We start from the raw sequence: 14944 nt of genomic DNA, 5'->3' as shown, positions 1-14944 counted from the left end.
TGCATCTACATACCCTTGTAGATCATGAGCGGAAGCGTTCAAGTGAACGGGGATGATGGAGTCGTACTCGCCGTGATCCAAATCACCGATGACCAAGTGCCGAACGGACATCACCTCCGCGTTCAACACACGTACGGAGCGGATGATGTATCCTCCTCCTTGATCTAGCAAGGGGGAAGGAGAGGTTGATGAAGATCCAGCAGCACGACAACGTGGTGGTGGATGCAGCAGTGACCGCAGCAGGGCTTCGCCGAGCTTCTGCGAGAGGGAGAGGTGTAGTAGGGGAGAGGGAGGCGCCAAGACTTGAGGTGCGTCTGCCCTCCCTCTCCCCTTTATATAGGCCCCCTGGGGGGCGCCGGCCCTGGAGATGGGATCTCCCAAGGGGGCGGCGGCCAAGGGGGGTGGAGTGCCCCCCAAGGCAAGTGGAGGCGCCCCCACCCTAGGGTTTCCATCCCTAGGCGCAGGGGGGCCCAAGAGGGGGCGCACCAGCCCACTATGGGCTGGTTCTTCTCCCCACTTCAGCCCATGGGGCCCTCCGGGATGGGTGGCCCCACACGGTGTACCCCGGGACCAATCCGGTGGTCCCGGTACAATACCAGTGACCCCGAATCTTTCCTGATGGCCGAAACTACACTTCCTATATATAATTCTTCACCTCTGGACCATTCCGGAACTCCTCGTGACGTCCAGGATCTCATCCGGGACTCCGAACAACTTTCGGATTACTGCATACTCATATCTCTACAACCCTAGCGTCACCGAACCTTAAGTGTGTAGACCCTACGGATTCGGGAGACACGTAGACATGACCGAGACGGCTCTCCGGCCAATAACCAACAGCGGGATCTGGATACCCATGTTGGCTCCCACATGCTCCTCGATGATCTCATCGGATGAACCACGATGTCGAGGACTTAATCAATCCCGTATTCAATTCCCTTTGTCAATCGGTACGTTACTTGCCCGAGACTCGATCGTCGGTATCCCAATACCTTGTTCAGTCTCGTTACCGGCAAGTCACTTTACTCGTACCGTAATGCATGATCCCATGATCAACCACTTGATCACACTGAGCTCATTATGATGATGCATTACTGAGTGGGCCCAGAGATACCTCTCCGTCATACGGAGTGACAAATCCCAGTCTCGATTCGTGCCAACCCAACAGACACTTTCGGAGACACCTGTAATGTACCTTTATAGTCACCCAGTTACGTTGTGACGTTTGGCACACCCAAAGCACTCCTATGGTATCCAGGAGTTGCACAATCTCATGGTCTAAGGAAATGATACTTGACATTCAGAAAAGCTACAGCAAACGAATTACACGATCTTTGAGCTAAGCTTAGGATTGGGTCTTGTCCATCACATCATTCTCCTAATGATGTGATCCCGTTATCAATGACATCCCCATGTCCATAGCCAGGAAACCATGACTATCTGTTGATCAACGAGCTAGTCAAGTAGAGGCTCACTAGGGACACATTGTGGTCTATGTATTCACACATGTATTACGATTTCCGGATAATACAATTATAGCATGAATAATAGACAATTATCATGAACAAGGAAATATAATAATCATTTTATTATTGCCTCTAGGGCATATTTCCAACAGTCTCCCACTTGCACTAGAGTCAATCATCTAGTTACATTGTGATGAATCGAACACCCATAGAATTATGGTGTTGATCATGTTTTGCTCTAGGGAGAGGTTTAGTCAACGGATCTGCTACATTCAGGTCCGTATGTACTTTACAAATTTCTATGTCTCCATTTTGAACACTTTCACGAATGGAGTTGAAGCGACGCTTGATATGCCTGGTCTTACTGTGAAACCTGGGATCCTTGGCAAGGGCAATAGCTTCAGTGTTGTCACAGAAGAGAGTCATCGGCCCCGACGCATTGGGTATGACTCCTAGGTCGGTAATGAACTCCTTCACCCAGACTACTTCGTGTGCTGCCTCCGAGGCTGCCATGTACTCCGCTTCACATGTAGATCCCGCCACAACGCTTTGCTTGCAACTGCACCAGCTTACTGCCCCACCATTCAAAATATACACGTATCCGGTTTGTGACTTAGAGTCATCCAGATCTGTGTCGAAGCTAGCATCGACGTAACCCTTTACGACGAGCTCTTCGTCACCTCCATAAACGAGAAACATTTCCTTGGTCCTTTTCAGGTACTTTAGGATATTCTTGATCGCTGTCCAGTGTTCCATGCCGAGATTACTTTGGTACCTTCCTACCAAACTCACGGCAAGGTTTACTTCATGTCTGGTACACATCATAGCATACATGATAGACCCTATGGCCGAGGCATAGGGGACGACACTCATCTTTTCTCTATCTTCTGCCGTGGTCGGGCATTGAGCCATGCTCAATCTCATACCTTGCAATACAGGCAAGAACCCCTTCTTTGACTGATCCATTTTGAACTTCTTCAATATCTTGTCAAGGTACGTACTCTATGAAAGACCAATGAGGCGTCTCGATCTATCTCTATAGATCTTGATGCCTAATATATAAGCAGCTTCTCCAAGGTCCTTCATTGAAAAACACTTGTGCAAATAGGCCTTTATGCTTTCCAAGAATTCTATATCATTTCCCATCAACAGTATATCATCCACATACAATATGAGAAATGCTACAGAGCTCCCACTCACTTTCTTGTAAATGCAAGCTTCTCCATAAGTCTGCATAAACCCAAACGCTTTGATCATCTCATCAAAGCGAATGTTCCAACTCCGAGATGCTTGCACGAGCCCATAAATCGAGCGTTGGAGCTTGCACACCTTGTCAGCATTCTTAGGATCGACAAAACCTTCCGGCTGCATCATATACAATTCTTCCTTAAGGAAACCATTAAGGAATGCCGTTTTGACGTCCATTTGCCATATCTCATAATCATGGAATGCGGCAATTGCTAACATGATTTAGACAGACTTCAGCTTCGCTACAGGTGAGAAAGTCTCATCGTAGTCAACCCCTTGAACTTGTCGATAACCCTTAGCGACAAGCCGAGCTTTATAGATGGTCACATTACCATCCGCGTCTGTCTTCTTCTTAAAGATCCATTTATTTTCTATGGCTCGCCGATCAACGGGCAAGTCAGTCAAAGTCCATACTTCGTTTTCATACATGGATCCTATCTCGGATTTCATGGTTTCCAGCCATTTGTCGGAATCCGGGCCCGCCATCGCTTCTTCATAGTTCGAAGGTTCACCGTTTTCTAACAACATGATTTCCAAGACAGGGTTGCCGTACCACTCTGGTGCGAAACGTGTCCTTGTGGACCTACGAAGTTCAGTAGCAACTTGATCTGAAGTTTCATGATCATCATCATCAACTTCCTCTCTAGTCGGTGCAGGCACCTCAGGAACATTTTCTTGAGCTGCGCCACTTACCGGTTCAAGAGGTAATACTTCATCAAGTTCTACCTTCCTCCCACTTATTTCTTTCGAGAGAAACTCTTTCTCTAGAAAGGACCCATTCTTGGCAACAAAGATCTTGCCTTCGGATCTGAGGTAGAAGGTATACCCAACAGTTTCTTTAGGGTATCCTATGAAGACGCATTTTTCCGACTTGGGTTCGAGCTTTTCAGGTTGAAGTTTCTTGACATAAGCATCGCATCCCCAAACTTTTAGAAATGACAGCTTAGGTTTCTTCCCAAACCATAATTCATACGGTGTCGTCTCAACGAATTTCGACGGAGCCCTATTTAAAGTGAATGCGGCAGTCTCTAAAGCATAGCCCCCGAATGATAGCGGTAAATCGGTAAGAGACATCATAGATCGCACCATATCTAATAGAGTGCGATTCTGACGTTCGGACACACCATTACGCTGAGGTGTTCCAGGCGGCGTGAGTTGTGAAACTATTCCACATTTTCTTAAGTGTGTGCCAAATTCGTGACTCAAGTATTCTCCCCCACGATCTGATCGCAAGAACTTGATTTTCCTGTCACGTTGATTCTCAACCTCACTCTGAAATTCCTTGAACTTTTCAAAGGTCTCAGACTTGTGTTTCATTAAGTAGACATACCCATATCTACTCAAGTCATCAGTGAGGGTGAGAACATAGCGATAGCCACCGCGAGCCTCAACACTCATTGGACCGCACACATCAGTATGTATGATTTCCAATAAGTTGGTTGCTCGCTCCATTGTTCCTGAGAACGGAGTCTTGGTCATTTTACCCATGAGGCATGGTTCACACGTGTCAAATGATTCGTAATCAAGAGACTCTAAAAGTCCATGTGCATGGAGCTTCTTCATGCGTTTGACACCTATGTGACCAAGGCGGCAGTGCCACAAGTATGTGGGACTATCATTATCAACCTTACATCTTTTGGTATTCACACTATGAACATGTGTAGCATTACGCTCGAGATTCATTAAGAATAAACCATTCACCATCGGAGCATGACCATAAAACATATCTCTCATATAAATAGAACAACCATTATTCTCGGATTTAAATGAGTAGCCGTCTCGTATTAAACGAGATCCTGATACAATGTTCATGCTCAAAGCTGGCACTAAATAACAATTATTGAGGTTTAAAACTAATCCCATAGGTAAATGTAGAGGTAGCATGCCGACGGCAATCACATCAACCTTGGAACCATTCCCGACACGCATCGTCACCTCGTCCTTTGCCAGTCTCCGTTTATTCCGCAGCTCCTGCTTTGAGTTACAAATGTGAGCAACCGCACCAGTATCAAATACCCAAGAGCTACTACGAGACTGGTAAGGTACACATCAATTACATGTATATCACATATACCTTTTGTGATGCTGGCCTTCTTGTCCGCTAAATATTTGGGGCAGTTCCACTTCCAGTGACCACTTCCCTTGCAATAAAAACACTCAGTCTCGGGCTTGGGTCCATTCTTTGGCTTCTTCCCGGCAGCTTGCTTACCGGGCACGGCAAATCCCTTGCCGTCCTTCTTGAAGTTCTTCTTACCCTTGCCTTTCTTGAACTTAGTGGTTTTATTCACCATCAACACTTGATGTTCCTTTTTGATTTCTACCTCTACTGATTTCAGCATTGCAAATACTTCAGGAATGGTCTTTTCCATCCCCTGCATATTGAAGTTCATCACAAAGCTCTTGTAGCTCGGTGGAAGCGACTGAAGGATTCTGTCAATGACCACCTCATCCGGGAGATTAACTCCCAGCTGAGTCAAGCAGTTATGCAACCCAGACATTTTGAGTATGTGCTCACTGACAGAACTATTTTCCTCCATCTTACAGCTGAAGAACTTGTCGGAGACTTCATATCTCTCGACCCGGGCATGAGCTTGGAAAACCATTTTCAGCTCTTCGAACATCTCATATGCTCCGTGTCGCTCAAAATGCTTTTGGAGCCCCGGTTCTAAGCTGTAAAGCATGCCGCACTGAATGAGGGAGTAATCATCAGCACGTGTCTGCCAAGCATTCATAACGTCTTGGTTCTGTGGGACAGGTGCGTCACCTAGCGGTGCTTCTAGGACATAATCTTTCTTGGCAGCTATGAGGATGATCCTTAGGTTCCGGACCCAGTCCGTATAGTTGTTGCCATCGTCTTTCAGCTTGGTTTTCTCTAGGAACGTGTTGAAGTTGAGGACAACGTTGGCCATTTGATCTACAAGACATATTGTAAAGATTTTAGACTACGTTCATGATAATTAAGTTCATCTAATCAAATTATTCAATGAACTCCCACTTAGATAGACATCCCTCCAGTCATCTAAGTATAACATGATCCGAGTTGACTAGGCCGTGTCCGATCATCACGTGAGACGGACTAGTCAACATCGGTGAACATCTTCATGTTGATCGTATCTTCTATACGACTCATGCTCGACCTTTCGGTCTTCTGTGTTCCGAGGCCATGTCTGTACATGCTAGGCTTGTCAAGTCAACCTAAGTGTATTGCATGTGTAAATCTGTCTTACACCCGCTGTATGTGAACGTTGGAATCTATCACACCCGATCATCACGTGGTGCTTCGAAACAACGAACTGTCGCAACGGCGCACAGTTAGGGGGAACACTTTCTTGAAATTATTATGAGGGATCATCTTATTTACTACCGTCGTTCTAAGTAAACAAGATGCAAAAACATGATAAACATCACATTCAATCAAATAATAGTGACATGATATGGCCAATATCATATAGCTCCTTTGATCTCCATCTTGGGGCTCCATGATCATCTTGTCACCGGCATGACACCATGATCTCCATCATCATGATCTCCATCATCGTGTCTTCATGAAGTTGCTCGCCAACTATTACTTCTACTACTATGGCTAACACGTTTAGCAATAAAGTAAAGTAATTTACATGGTGTTTCTCAATGACACGCAGGTCATACAAAAAATAAAGACAACTGTGGCTCCTGCCGGTTGTCATACTCATCGACATGCAAGTCGTTATTCCTATTACAAGAGCATGATCAATCTCATATATCACATATATCATTCATCATTCATCACAACCTTTGGCCATATCACATCACAAAACACTTGCTGCAAAAACAAGTTAGACGTCCTCTAATTGTTGTTGCAAGTTTTCACGTGGCTGCTATAGGTTTCTAGCAAGAACGTTTCTTACCTACGCCAAAACCACAACGTGAATTGCCAATTTCTATTTACCCTTCATAAGGACCCTGTTCATCGAATCCGATCCGACTAAAGTGGGAGAGACAGACACCCGCCAGCCACCTTATGCAACTAGTGCATGTCAGTCGGTGGAACCGGTCTCACGTAAGCGTACGTGTAAGGTTGGTCCGGGCCGCTTCATCCCACGATGCCACCGAATCAAGATAAGACTAGTAACGGCAAGTAAATTGACAATATCGACGCCCACAACTACTTTGTGTTCTACTCGTACATAGTAACTACGCATAGACCTGGCTCATGATGCCACTGTCGGGGATCGTAGCAGAAATTAAAAAATTTCTACGCATCACCAAGATCAATCTATGGAGTATTCTAGCAACGAGGGGAATAGGAGTGCATCTACATACCCTTGTAGACCGCGAGCGGAAGCGTTCAAGTGAACGGGGATGATGGAGTCGTACTTGCCGTGATCCAAATCACCGATGACCAAGTGCCGAACGGACAGCACCTCCACGTTCAACACACGTACGGAGCGGATGACGTCTCCTCTTTCTTGATCCAGCAAGGGGGAAGGAGAGGTTGATGAAGATCCAGCAGCACGACGGCGTGGTGGTGGATGCAGCAATGACCGCAGCAGGGCTTCGCCGAGCTTCTGCGAGAGGGAGAGGTGTAGCAGGGGAGAGGGAGGCGCCAAGACTTGAGGTGAGGCTGCCCTCCCTCCCCCTTTATATAGGCCCCCTGGGGGGGGGGCGCCGGCCCTGGAGATGGGATCTCCCAAGGGGGTGGCGGCCAAGGGGGGTGGAGTGCCCCCCAAGGCAAGTGGAGGCGCCCCCCACCCTAGGGTTTCCAACCCTAGGCGCAGGGGGGCCCAAGGGGGGGCTCACCAGCCCACTATGGGCTAGTTATCCTCCCCACTTCAGCCCATGGGGCCCTCTGGGATGGGTGGCCCCACCCGGTGGACCCTCGGGACCAATCCGGTGGTCACGGTACAATATCGGTGACCCCGAATCTTTCCCGATGGCCGAAACTACACTTCCTATATATAATTCTTCACCTCCGGACCATTCCGGAACTCCTCGTGAAGTCCAGGATCTCATCCGGGACTCCGAACAACTTTCGGATTACTGCATACTCATATCTCTACAACCCTAGCGTCACCAAACCTTAAGTGTGTAGACCCTACGGGTTCGGGAGACACGTAGACATGACCGAGATGGCTCTCTAGCCAATAACCAACATCGGGATCTGGATACCCATGTTGGCTCCCACATGCTCCTCGATGATCTCATCGGATGAACCACGATGTCGAGGACTTAATCAATCCCGTATTCAATTCCCTTTGTCAATCGGTACGTTACTTGCCCGAGACTCGATCGTCGGTATCCCAATACCTTGTTTAGTCTCGTTACCGGCAAGTCACTTTACTCGTACCGTAATGCATGATCCCGTGATCAACCACTTGATTACATTGAGCTCATTATGATGATGCATTACCGAGTGGGCCCAGAGATACCTCTCCGTCATACGGAGTGACAAATCCCAGTCTCGATTCGTGCCAACCCAACAGACACTTTCGGAGACACCTGTAATGTACCTTTATAGTCACCCAGTTACGTTGTGACGTTTGGCACACCCAAAGCACTCCTACGGTATCCGGGAGTTGCACAATCTCATGGTCTAAGGAAATGATACTTGACATTCAGAAAAGCTACAGCAAACGAACTACACGATCTTTGAGCTAAGCTTAGGATTGGGTCTTGTCCCTCACATCATTCTCCTAATGATGTGATCCCATTATCAATGACATCCCCATGTCCATAGCCAGGAAACCATGACTATGTGTTGATCAACGAGCTAGTCAACTAGAGGCTCACTAGGGACACATTGTGGTTTATGTATTCACACATGTATTACGATTTCCGGATAATACAATTATAGCATGAATAATAGACAATTATCATGAACAAGGAAATATAATAATCATTTTATTGTTGCCTCTAGGGCATATTTCCAACATGTTTAATCATTTTGATATGACCTCTAATCTTGGTGATGATTATGTGTCAAATGACTTATTGCATGTTTGCTTATTTAAGCATGTTGTAGCATGTAAATTTGATGCAAGTAAGGTTTATTCACCAATGTTGGGATGGTTTAATGATGAACATTGTCAATCCTTTGATATGAAAAAGAGCTTCACTTATATGTGCAAATTGTGTTGCAATATTTTCATGCCTTCTACTTCTTGTGATAATATTTCGGCTTCAGATTTTATGAACTATGAAAATTACTCATGTATACATGTGTCAATTGTGCAAAAACCAAGGAAAGTTAAAAATGGATGACACATACATATACAACATGTACACATTGTCTCTTTTGTTAGCCACATTTCAGATTAAGCAACGCCGAGGACGGCTTTGTTTTCAAGAAGGGGAGGATGATGAAGACATGACTACCTTGGATATGACCAAAAATATTGTATACATGTATATTTATGAGGTGATTTCTAATGCAAACTATGCAATAATTTATTTATGTCATCCAGGACAAAAATACTTCATAAACTTTTGTGCCATGTCTAATTGTAGGTGTATGGGACATTTGTACAATCCACATATGAAGATAAGGGGAAAAGAGAAATTTATGTGCTGTTCAAAAAGTCCTCTCACTTCACTTTGGGCCAAGAAAAGATAGAGTCCAAGTCTCTCATGTTGTGGATTCAGATTCGGGCATTCTTGCAGTAGTGGGGGCTTAGGCTTTAGAGACATTGAGCTTTTCAACTTGGCCTTATTAGCACATCAAATGTGGAGAATTCTGCAAACACTGGAATTACTTAGCGGTAAGATCCTCATATCTATATATTTTCCAAACATTGACATTATGCAAGCAACTTTGGGCTCGTCCCCTTCCCAGGCGTGGCGATCTTTAGTGGAAGGAAGAGATATTTTGACGTTGGGGATTATCCATGGAATAGGCAATGGACAATCTACGCGAGACTAACAACTGAATCCCTCAGACAGAAAGACTGGCTCCGGTGCCGCTGTTTCAGATAACCCCCGGAGATGGTGTCAGAACTGGTTGACCACAGATCAGGATGGTGGAACAGAGGAGAATTAGCGATATATTTCCTGCCCATGGACATTGAGGAAATTTGTAATATACCATTAAGCATTGTCCAACAGGAAGATTTCTGGCTTGGCATCATGAAAAAAATAAGGGTCTTCTCTGTCAGATCGGCATACAAGTTGTTAGTCCCAAGGAAAAAAGTATAGAAAGATTGGCTAGAAGGGCAACCGAACACAAGCTCCAATAGATCAGAGAAGACTTGATCAAGGCTACGGAAGACAAAAGTACCGTTGAAGGTAAGGGTGTTCCCTTGGCGCCTTACCCAGCGGTCGCTACCTTCTAGTGTAGAGTTGCATCGACGACAAATGGCAACCTCGCCGTGTTGTGAGTTGTGTTATGCTTCAGATGGTAAATGGCATCACTCCATATGCTGGACTGCACCTTGGCAAGGTGTGTATGGGCGCCTGTCGACGAGTCACTCACTAAGGATATGTGCATGACAGCATGAACAAGTGCCCGCATGGCCGCATGCAAGGAAGTGGTTGTTTTATAGTATGATGGGATCGATATCACATCAAGAGTTGACAAAGGTTTCTTTTTTCGAAAAGGGGAATGACCCCGGCCAAGAGTTGACAAAGGTACTGATCACCTTATGGGCTATTTGGAGTGCTTGGCGCAAGACGATACACAAGCCATTTTCAGAGTCCGTTCTCCATTCACGGCTTCATCGTGCGTTGCCTGGCGGACCTAGAGATCACTAACGCAAGACCACTGAAGTATGCTGCAGCGGTGCCCCCAAGGGTGTCCAGATGGATCCCGCCACCTATGGGTTTTGTGAAGATCAATGTAGACAAAGGGATTGCCAAAAACAGAAGAAATGGTGCGGTGGCGGCATGTTGCCGGGATAACAAGGGCGTATACTTGGGGTCTTCTGCACGTGTGATTGATGATTGCATGGATCTGGAACCCTTGAAGCGCTGGCATATTAAGCATTGACCCTAGCCACTGATTTGAATGTGCAAAACCTTGTCATTGCATGTGAGGCATCACAAGTGACGATTGACGAAGCAAATTAACGAAGGGGCAGAGGAGTCTACGGCTCGATTCTGCAGAAGATAGAAGCTTGCCGCGGAGCCTTTACGGAGGTCCGGTTTATTCAGGAGGGAAGGGCTTCAAACACTGAAGCACATAATTTTGTAAAAACAAAGCTGGCTGTCCCTGAGCATGGTCGCCATATTTGGCTCTTACAACCAAATGACACAAGTATTGTGCCTTGCATTGTGATGTAAAATGACTGTGTTTGCCCCTAAAAAAGGTATATTTGGAGAGCATTCTAGAAAAAGAGGGGTATATTTGGAGAGGATTTTTTCCTTTGACAATAATAAATCAATTTTTGTGGCGTTTTTTTTCGAGAAAAATGACTGTAACTATTGGTTCAGTCATTTGTTAAGACCAAATGAGAAAATGAATGCATTTTTCTGATCTCCTGTCAGTTTTTAATCGCCAGAAACAACCAGGAAAATAGTCGTAGGTGAACTGAAGTACTGAACATACACATTTACTTGATACTTATATCTTTATTAACACACACACACACACACAAACACACACACACACACACACCGAATTTTAGTACAAAAAAACCAACAATGACAGTAGCTAGACGAAGTTACATCTCGTCCATCAGGCGATCCCGCCATAGAGCCAGCCAGCCACCACGCATTAATACTGGCCAACGTTGTTGACTCTCCAGCATACCTTCCTGATCTCCAGGCCTTGCTGGTCGCCTTTGATTTTCCCCATTTTCTCCATGGCTTTCTCGAACTTCCTCTCCCACTCTCCGGGCTTGTCCGCGTTGTCTATCACCTGCGTTCTCGTTTCTGTCGAGTTGAGCACGGCGTCCGAGGTGAACAACACTTTGTTGTCGATCACGTTCTGGTAGTACTGCTTATCCAGGACGTTGGAGGTCACACTGTCTTGGTTCACGTTGGTGTCGCCGTTGTTGCTGCACTCGGCCCTGAGGTTGGCGGCATATGTCTGGTTCATCTCAGAGAAGCGGCTGGAGAAGAACATGCAGCGGGCGCGGCCGATGGTGTGCGCGCCGGAGAGCGTGACCATCTCGTCGAGGGTGAACCCCTTGGCTGCGAAGCTCGCGTTAAGCTCCGCGACGTTGGAGAAGGGCCCGGGCAGCTGGTCGGTCTCGCTGGCGAAGGACTCGCGCCCGTCGTAGCGGCCGCCTGGCATCGGGATATTGATGCTGCCGTTGCTGAGGAAGTAGGATGCGTCGCGGGCGGCGAAGGCGACGATGTCCGCGCATGAGACTGTATTGTTGCAGGCGGCCTCGATCGCCGTCTTGGCCTCGTCGATCACCTCGAACCCTCGTAGGCTGTTCATGTTGGGAAGGCCTTCCCTCTCCGTCTCGTTATTGGAGTTGGTCGTGTTGAGGAGGACGGAAGCATCGCACCCCTGGATAACAATGAACATGGTCATCTTGTGAAACGACAATGCAGTTATTAGTATATATAATAAGCTTAATCGACGAGCTGTATGTACGTACCCGAACGAAGCAATCATGGAAGAAGAGACGGACGAGCCCCGCGCCAATGCCGGGGTTCTCATCCACGGCCTTCTTCACGGCTTCCTTAACGATCTTCTCCGCACTAGGGCAGCTGGTGCTGTAATAGCCGTAGCTGAGCCCTGACCCCGAGGGAGAAGGGACCGGCTCCCGCCGAGTGCCGGAGCCGCGAGGACAGAGCAGCTTGTCCAGGATGCTAGGAAGCCTCAGCCAACCGTTGAAGCAAATGTAGGTGCCCTCGCACGCCGCGGGCCCAGCGAGGAACGCGACCAAGACGACGAGCGCTGCGAGCTTAGTCGCCATCTTCTTTTCGCACTAGCCACTAACTGGATAGATGGTCGTTTCGTGTCGTGTCTCGTGTGTTGTTTTCTCCGGCTGGGTTACGGCCGGGTGGCATTCTTATAGGTCGTCCCGGACGAGACGACGACGACGAAGGCAATGACGTATAAGCACGGCCGCATTTCGTGGGCGGAGCACGTTGCGATGCACGCCAATATCCACCGGACAGCTCAAGCAGCGACGTTCGACGGATCAAGTTGGGATTTATCTCACTGATTGCGCGCCGTCGGTCTGATCGGCTTCCGCCGTGCTGTCCTCGCCGGACTTGTTCATTGCGTGGAAAATACCCACAACGCCAACAACCACTCCATGCAGGCATCATATGCTATACAGCTCCTAACCGGTTGCATTAACTCTGGCAGATTACGTTTGACATTCGCATGGATAACGGGTGATCCGGCCAGCGCTTGCAGAGGAGTAGTATACTCTCCTAGTGTATGTCTATTTGTAACTTCAGTTAGGCGAAGGTGCTTATAATAATCTACACGCATTATGCATGCGAGTGCTTTTAGTAGTTTTTTCTGTCTGTACAAATATGATAGGAGATGCTCTTGCGTTGCTCAAGGGTATGTGAATGCACGAACCAACATGTGGTTGGATGGTTAGAGGGACAGTGGTATCCTTGTCCATCAGGGTTCTAAGTCCTGGTGTTCGTATTATTCCTGAATTTATTTTAGGATTTCTGGCGATGCAATTTCAGTGGGAGCAGAAGCTCCCGTCGATGACGAGGCGCCTAAGAGGATTTTGTAAATCTCAAGATGATATGCCGGCTGAGTCTCTCGAAGGTGCTCACAGGAATATGGTGTTGTGTGAGTTCATAGGGATGAGTGTATGTGCGTACCTATGAGCGCTTCCGTCTGTACAGTGTTAAAAAAGGGTATGTGAATGTGTTGCGTGTATGTGTGGGATGGGGGGGGGGGGGGCAAAAAAATTAACACTCCCGAAAAAATAAACATCCCCAATCTCGTTTTGACGAGAAACGGGCCCCTTCCACCAAAAATGTCTAGCCTGAAATTGACATGTTTGCGAACCGGATGGACACATATTAAATACAAATTGTGGTTGAGATGGTTAGGTGGATGGTATCCCAGCCCATCAGGGTTCAAGTTCTGGTGCTCGCATTTATCCTGAATTTATTTCAGGATTTCCGGTGATATGCTTTCGGTAGGAAGAGATATTCCCATCGATTACGAGGCACCTACGGTGACTTCGTAAAATCTCAAGATGATATGCCGGTTCAGTCTCTTGAAGGTGCTGATAGAGGTAGGGTGTGCGTGTGTGCGTTTATATGGATGAGTGTATGCGCGTTTATATAAGCGCTTGCGTCTGTATTGTGTTAAAAAAAATACAAATTGCGGCTGCAACGAACTCTACATAAAATCAAAACAGTAGCAGTCCCCTGTGCTTGTTTGGTCATGAGCTTTGGTAACCCTGTTCTGTATCAAAACAGCCTGCAGTAAGCCCAACTTATCATGACAATATCATGCTAAAACAACACAATGGGACAAACGCCTTCTAGTGTATCATGCGTGGCCAACTTGTTTGGGTTCATTGGAATTCTAGTTCCCCTTACTGAAAAGAGGAAAACAAGCATAGTCTAATAAACTTTTCTGGGGGCAAATACATAAGTTTGCCTTATTTTTTGTAGTGAACATAAAATCCCGTATTTGCCCATGACAACTTCATTATAGTTGCCATGTTTTGTTTCAAAGAAACAAAAAAAAATTGGCATATCTCCAAGTTTTGCCATGGCAGAAATAGTTTTTATGGAATCCGGTGTTAAAATTCATATACCTACTACCTCCGTCCTAGTTTATTAGTCTTCTTTGTAATTTGTGCTAAATTTTGACCAAACATTTAACTTAGTGCATGTCAACAAAAATTATATCGTTGGATTCGTATTTGAACAAAGTTTTCAATGGTATAATTTTTTGTGACATGCATGAACATTTTGTTAGTTAAATTTATGGTCAAAATTTGGCATAGGTTACAACGGGGACCAATAAACCAGGACCGAGGTAGTACATCGCAATTTTTATGTAACATCTGATGGCAAACTCTTTTCTTCAAGATATCATGGCAAAATTTCTCATTTGCTGATCGTGGCAATTTTCCTTTCTTTGGAATATGGAAAACTTTAATTTTATTGGACCATGGCAATTTAATTGATGTAGCATGGCAAATGTAGTTCTACGGATCACGGCAATTTTACTTTTTATGACCATCGCAAATTCATGTTTCTTCTTTTTGCAACATGAAAATTTCTTTTCCGATGTAATGATGCCAAATCTAGTTTGTATATCATGTGAAAAAGTAGTGTGTACGGACCATGGCAATCTTTAGTCATGAACT

At 46.1% G+C, this 14944-nt stretch overlaps 1 protein-coding gene across 1 annotated transcript; it reads right to left on the bottom strand.

Moving 5' to 3' along the window:
• Positions 1–11210: 11210 nt before the first annotated feature.
• Positions 11211–12648, bottom strand: LOC125548670 (peroxidase 2-like). Its single transcript, XM_048712230.1, has 2 exons — positions 12236–12648; positions 11211–12144 (listed from the first exon to the last, which is right to left on the bottom strand). Exons 1-2 carry the CDS (start codon positions 12554–12556, stop codon positions 11401–11403), a joined length of 1065 nt encoding a protein of 354 aa, XP_048568187.1. The 5' UTR covers positions 12557–12648; the 3' UTR covers positions 11211–11400.
• Between the last annotated feature and the right edge of the window lie 2296 nt (positions 12649–14944).

This window comes from Triticum urartu, chromosome 3, assembly GCF_003073215.2.
Source record: "Triticum urartu cultivar G1812 chromosome 3, Tu2.1, whole genome shotgun sequence".
Lineage (NCBI taxonomy): Eukaryota > Viridiplantae > Streptophyta > Magnoliopsida > Poales > Poaceae > Triticum > Triticum urartu.
Note: the sequence above shows the minus strand (reverse complement) of the source record. Positions and strands in the feature narration are given on the sequence as shown.

Coding starts and splice junctions, on each gene's coding strand:
- LOC125548670 (XM_048712230.1), bottom strand. CDS start 12,556: ATGGCGACTAAGCTCGCAGCGCTCGTCGTCTTGGTCGCGTTCCTCGCT. Junction 12,145..12,235: donor TCCATGATTGCTTCGTTCGG/GTACGTACATAC, acceptor ATTGTTATCCAG/GGGTGCGATGCTTCCGTCCT.